Genomic DNA, 6883 nt, shown 5'->3' on the forward strand with positions numbered 1-6883 from the left:
TGAATTTTATATTAAATTTTAATGATTCTTGCACAAATGCCATTTAAGGCATTTAGAAGACGAGACTGCCTGGGGGGCAGCTACGTGGCTCAATGACCGAGTGACAGGAACCCTGGATTCAAATCTGGCTTCAGACACTTCCTTGCTGTGTGACCCTGGGCAAGTCACTTGACCCCCCCTTGCCTAGCCCTTACCACCACTCTTCTGCCTTGGAGCCAATACAAAGGATTGATTCTAAGACAGAAGGTAAGGATTATTTAAAAAAGAAAAAAAAAAAAAAAGAGAGAGAGAGAGACTGCCTGGACTAGAAGCAGTTTATGTCAACAGAAAACTAGGCTATGACCTGCTGTAAGTGTTCAGCTAGTGCTCTGGAGTCACAGGATGCTTTCCTGCCTGTCACTGGACCCTCACCCTCCATCCACCCCATCATGTTGTCTTCCTTTGCCTGCCTTGCCAGTACCTCCTGTTACGAAGGCCTAAGCACCATAGCATAGAATAATGCAAAATAGCTGTGCAAGGTGCTTCTGGAGGATTTGGACAGCCCTTTTCAGCACTCCTGAGCCCTAGGACTTTGCTCACACCCCTGGCATGACAGCTAATTTGAGCCACTGTGAAGTTATGTGGGCCTGATGCTGCCGTGATTCCTCCCTACTTGAGTCCCTGGAGAGCCAGGCAGGACCCATGTGACCTGTTCAACATCCAAGCTACTCATAGAGGCTGGCAGTGGGCAGTGATAGCAACAAGACCCTCATACTCTGAAATCTTCTATTTCTTACCAGTTAGCACTAGTTAAAGATCAACTGAAAATCTGTAGTTTTAGCATTAGTCAAGCATAAGTTGCACCTGTACTGGGTCTGTAATATTCTGCCCTGGGCATCAGTTTTGTGCTGCTCTGTTTTATTAATCACTCGTGTTGTTCTATCTTTACTGTAGGCCTGAACTGTAAGACAGAATTCGTTACCTATTGTGGTCCTCCAATGTACTGCATCCCCCTCCCTGCTCCCATCACTGAAGAAAACATTCCAGAAGAGTAACAAAGCCTCTCCTACACTGACAAATGAGGCGGTGGATAATGGGGGGGAACATGGAACTTGTGCATTAAGCAACTCAGAAGAATCCCCCAAACCTGCACAGGATCCTTATTTCCTGTGACATACATGCCAAACCCCCAAACACACCTCCACCTGAATTTGGCTAGGCCTATTCTCCAGGGTTTTTGGGAAAGGTGAAGATTTTTCTGGTTTGGGAAATGACTAGCCCAGGTCAGATTTGTCTTCTCTGTTGTGGATGTAATGAACTGAAGAGGGAGTCATGGAATGCTTCTTCATGAGATCAGAAGAAACAGCACTCACTGTTTAGGAAAAAAAAGACATTCGGAAGAACCTGAGAGCTGGCAAGATCTCACCTTTGGAAGAGAGGATTGTTGAGGCCATATTCCCAAGCTGAAAGCTTCCATCAAGAAAGGAGAAGATTTTGTTGGAAAATGATGCCCATCGATTGGGGAATGGCTGAACAAACTGTGGTATATGTTGGTGATGGAATACTACTGTGCTGTAAGGAATGATGATCTAAGGCTTTCCATTTGAACTGGGAGAATCTCAATGAACTGATGCAGAGTGAAATGAGCAGAACCAGGAGAACATTGTACATAGAAAGTAAAACACTGTGGAATGATCAAATGTGATGGACTTTGCTACTAATACCAATGCAATGATCCAGGACAACCCTGAGGGACTTATGAGAAAGAACACTATCTACATTGAGAGAAAGAACTGTGGGAGTAGAAATGCAGAAGAAAAACATGATTTATCACTTGTTTATGGGCATAGGATGTGGGGTTGTGGTTTTTAAAAGATTATTATAAATATGAATAACATGGAAATAGGTTTTGAGTAATAAGACATGTATAAACCAGTGGAATTGTTTGTCAGTTCCAGGAGGGGGGGAAGAGGGAGAGAACATGAATCATGTAACCATGGAAAAATATTCTAAAAAAATAAATAAAATAATGTGAAAAAAAACTCACTTTATTTTTAAAACCTTTAAAACCCAAGTATCAATACTTAGTATGATTCTAAGACTGAAGAGCAGTAAGGCTAAGCAAAAAGAGTTAAATGACTTGCCCAGGGTCAAATAGCTAAGAAGTGTCTGAGGCTAAATTTGAATCCAGGTCCTCCCAAGTCCAAGCCTGGTGCTCTACCCACAGTGCTACCTCAATGCCCCAGTGTGTGGAGAGAGAAAAAAATTAATTTGTTCTTCTCGGTGTAGGGACTTTAAGGGCTTTCTATTATAGCCACTGGCCTAGTGATTTGGAAGGCTGCTTATCTCAAGAAAGCAAACCATTAAGCTATCCTGCCTCCTTATCTCCTCTGACCTTTAGGAGCCAAAATTTATGCTATATAACTTGTTGCTTTCTGATTGAGTAGATATTCATGCCTAGAACATAAGTTCAGCCCTCAGATCATGGTGGTATTAGACAGAGAGAGTAGAGGTCCTTGCATCAGGAATCTATAAAATGCTTGTCTCTACACCTACTCGTTGGATGGGTGGTCTTCTAGTTCATCCCACACACCCAGCAATTCACTTTAACATTTATGCTCACTATGCACAAGACATTCTGCCATGATATATACTAGTGCCTGCACCTTGCCCTCCTCCTACAATCTATTTTGTTTATACATAGTGATTTGCACAGCATTGTCACAGGGACCAATGCTGTTGTTCCTTGAATGCCTGGTGCTTAGCATCCATAAAATAAATGCCCAATGACGGACATTTCCTAAATGTCCCCTAAGTGAAAGATACTGTGCTAGGCCAAGGTTTGGTCATTTGGCTCTATTAGACTTCAGTGATCAGCCCCAAGGAAAACTGGCTCAGCTCATCCTGCTCAGCTCATGCAAGGTAGATTTGTACCAGAAAGCTGATTTCATCCTCTGCATTGAAGAGCTTAACTGCCAGAACTATCAGGAGAAAGTGGCCTTGACCTTCTCTTGCCAGATGGAAACTCTCCTTGGGAAATCAGAATGGAGAAGTTGCTTGGTGACTATATCTAGTTTGGTGGGGAGTTTTTAAAAATTTTTCCCCCCTCAACTACATGAAAAAATTAATTTTTAACTCTTTTTTAAAAGTTTGAGGCAAATTCTCTGCCTATCCTCCCCAAGATGGCAAGTAATCTGATACAGATTTTACACATCTAATAGTATAAAACATTTTTCCATATTAGTCATTTTGTGATAGAGAACTTGAAGGGGGCAGCTCAGTGGATTGAGAGCCAGGCCTGGAGACAGGTGGTCCTGAATTCAAAACTGACCTCAACCACTTTCAACCTATGTAATCTTGGGCAAATCACTTAAACCCCACTGTGTAGCCCTTGAGCAATTGATTAATAAATGAACTGAAAATTATGAAATATTGCTTCTTGAAACAAGAAGAGATAATAACTGTTAGACTTTATAAATGTAATAGGAATACAACAGTTAGAGAATTAGGGAAGAGAGTTTAGATATACATGTGAATAAGTAAGTACAATCTAAGGCAGCATTATGAGAATTCAGAGAAATGACTAGGGTGATCAGGACAAATATAGAAATGACATCCTATTTTCACCTATAAATGTACCTATAGAAGGCTGGACCTGGAAGCAGGAAGGGATACATTAGAATAATCCCAACTCACCAGCGGTGGATCTTTGGCAAATTGATTTTACCTTTCCCAACCTCAATTTTCTTATCTATAAAGTGGGAATAACACCAGATCCTACTATAGTGAGTTCTCCTGAGATGGCACAGAGAAATCTTTTTGCAAACCTTAAAGGACCATATACATGCTAAGTTAATTCTAGAATTCCTTTCCTTTTCTATTGATTAGGGAGTATAGTTTAATCTAAAGCAAAGAGGTATGGGGAATGAAAATGGTTGAGTACAATAGCTGTCTACAGGAAGATACTGGGAGATTTTGATAGGTAAAAGGAATATTGTGAGGTGAAGAGCCGGTGGGAGAGGGAGACTAGGAATTAGGGCCTGAGCTAGGCCAACATTAAGTATGAATGGAGAGAACACTCATTGGGTAAAGGCTATGATTGAAGTCTGTAGGCCTGATGGGCAAACCCTCAACAATAAGAGGGAAGTTGGGAAGAAAGAGGATTTGGAGGGAAGGTAAGGAGTGCTGAGTTGAGTCAGAACCTAAAAGGGAGAATCAGCCTAAGAAATCTAAAAGGAAGGGATGATGTAATAAGGGCCTGGAGCAACATAAGGAAATGAAAGGGGGAAAATGAGATCATGATACATTGGTGGGTGTGACCTGGATGTTAAGCCCTTATGCAGATGACAGACCCACAGAGAACAGAGGCAGGTGAGAAAAGGGTAAAGACAATCTAGAGCAAAGTTAAAAATCCTTCAGCCTTTCTTTGCCCATCAACCTAGTATCACCATCCTTTCAGATGAAACCTCAGGATTTCTGATTAGTGAGCAGTACCTATTCCACCAAGTCATTCAATATACATTTATTAAGCACCTAATCTATGCAAGGCACAAAGGTGGCACAAATGTATAGGGTTGGACTTGGAATCAGGAAGATCAGAGTTTGAATTTTGCTTCATAAACTTACTAGCTATGTAACTCTGGGCAAGTCTTTTTTAATCTGGAGCCTCAGTTTCCTCACCTGTAAAAAGGAATACTAATATCAATTTCACCTCCTCTAGGATGGACCCACAATCTGACTCTGGGTGAGGGCCGGACAGAGTTAGTCCTTTGGGCACAGGGTCATGTCCATGCTAGGAGGAAAAAGAAATACAGAAAAGATACAAGATGGGCAGGTATTCTTTTGTTTTAAGGTTATATACACTTATACAGTGAGCAAGACTAGACCTTCTTCTAAGCCAGGTGCTTCTGTGCACTTCTCCTGGAGATGACCAGAGGAAAGGCAAAGGGGTACCTAGAAAATAATCTCATAAGGACCAAGGAGTACGGGAGGGAGGAAGGGGGATTAGAAGGGAAAGGCATCAATCTGAAACAAGAAGAATGCTTAAGAGAAAATTTAGTCTAGTCCCTAGCATTTCGCTGACCAGGAAATGGAGGCCCAGATGACTAACAAAAAGACAATTAGGCAGCACTCAGTGGTCTGCAAAACACTCAGTACCCAGGAACACATCCAGGCCCTGGGGCTGGAGGAGCTGGACTCCAAGGTGGCCTCAAACACTTTCTGCCTACCTCCAAGGTCCCTGCTAGGTCCAAATCTAGGATCCTTTTTGACTCTCACAAACGTTCTATCCATAACTTCATCTGATCCTTACACCATTCCGTAGAGTGCTTGATAGAAGTGAGTATTTAATATTTGTTGGACTGAATCAGGATATCCTTGTGTACATTTGGCAGATGAGAAGACTGAAGCTCAGGGCTATTCAAATGGCCCACGCTAGGTGGCACAATCTCAGGATAGAGCAATGGTCAAGAAGACTTGAGTTCAAATCTTGCCTCAGTTTCCTCGTCTGTGAAATGAGGACAATACCACAGGATCAAAAGAGAATGCGTGCAGAAAGAGCTAGGGAGGATCCAGAATCCTGACCAGAACCTCAGCCACAGAGGCTCCCTTCTCCACCCAGCTCGTGCCCCGCCCCACCACCGAGACCCTCCTGGCTCTAACCACCCTCTTTCCTCGGAAACCCGGCCCTTACCGCCCCAGGCCCCGCCTCTTCCGCGTAGGCCCGCCCCAGGCCCCCTCTAGTCCCGGCTTAAGCTACTCCCCCTCTCGCTCAGGGCCCGCCCCCACCGACCCAGGCCCACCCCCTTTCCCGATCGCTTGCTCCGAGGCTAGGGGGGAGGGGCGGCGGCTCACACCAACTCCCCGGGAGAAAGGCGCGAGGCAAGAAGCCCGAGGCCAGCAGGGGCGGGCATGCAGCGGGAAGGCGACCTCCTTCCGCCCGGGGCGGTCCAAGAGCTCTTCCTCGCTGGGGCCAGAGGCCAAGGCGGCAGAGGCCGCGCCCCTCCAACACCTCTCCCCACCTCCGGCGGCAGTGGCCCGACCCGGCCCGCCCCCGAGGCGGGACAAGAGGGTCCAACCGCCGCTGCCCCCTTACCAGTTCCTTGGGAGGCTTCTCTTGCGTCTTTCCAAAGAGCCCCATTGCGTACGCCACGTTTCCGGCCCCTTCCGCCTTCCTGTCACGGGCGCCGCGGCCGCCTGGGTGGGTCCCCGGGACGGGGCCAAGGAGCCGGTTCCAGAAGGAGGAAGCGGCAGAGGCGGTGGATACTAGGAGAGCTGGACGCAGGCGCGCAGCGCAAGCGCAAGAGGGGAGGCGTGGCTAAGGGGCGGGGTCCTATCAAAGGCTTTCCTCATGACCCCTGCGATTCTTCTGCGCATGCGCAGGTGTGTTACGCGCCACGGGGCTATAGGCCGGGCCAAAGCTAGAACTGCAAAAGAGCGGGAGGGCAGGCTGGCAGAAAATAGAGTTAGAGCGGCAACTTCCACCCCGGCTGGAGAAGCTGAAACGTTCTGTGTGCCTCGTTGTCCCTTTGATTTATTGTCTGATTGTCTAGATGTAAGAAAGCAATGGAGAGAAGGGCAGTTATACCGACCGATGGAATCTACTGTTCCCTGGATGCCTGATTTACCCAGAGAACTGGCTGTTAAACATTTTGCTAGCGCACCGCTAAATATCATATTAAACTCATGATCCGAATGTGATCCTGATAGTTAACCTTTGTTATAGCACTTTACAGTTTGCTCTCTCAACACCCAGGGGCCATTATTATCTCCATCCCTTAAATGAGAACAATAACAGCATCTCTTTCCCACGTTGTCGGACGATTCAAATGACAGAATGTTTGTAAATTGTTAAGCACACAGAAAACAATATCTTTTCTTCGTTCCTTCCTCCTTTTCCCTCCCT

General features: G+C 45.5%; 1 protein-coding gene across 2 annotated transcripts in view; it reads right to left on the bottom strand.

Annotated features, from left to right (window-relative positions):
- Positions 1 to 6269, bottom strand: part of LOC123236690 (charged multivesicular body protein 3) — a 31382-nt gene extending 25113 nt beyond the window's left edge. Inside the window, exon 1 of one of the 2 annotated variants that reach the window (XM_044663072.1) lies at positions 6074 to 6269. In XM_044663072.1, coding sequence (XP_044519007.1) covers positions 6074 to 6118 — 45 coding nt within the window. In that variant the 5' untranslated portion in view covers positions 6119 to 6269. Of the gene's footprint in view, positions 1 to 5207; positions 5257 to 6073 lie in introns of those variants that run through there. The other variant, XM_044663074.1, reaches the window with a different exon arrangement.
- Positions 6270 to 6883: the final 614 nt, after the last annotated feature.

The sequence above is a fragment of the Gracilinanus agilis genome, chromosome 2 (genome assembly GCF_016433145.1).
Source record: "Gracilinanus agilis isolate LMUSP501 chromosome 2, AgileGrace, whole genome shotgun sequence".
Taxonomy (NCBI): domain Eukaryota; kingdom Metazoa; phylum Chordata; class Mammalia; order Didelphimorphia; family Didelphidae; genus Gracilinanus; species Gracilinanus agilis.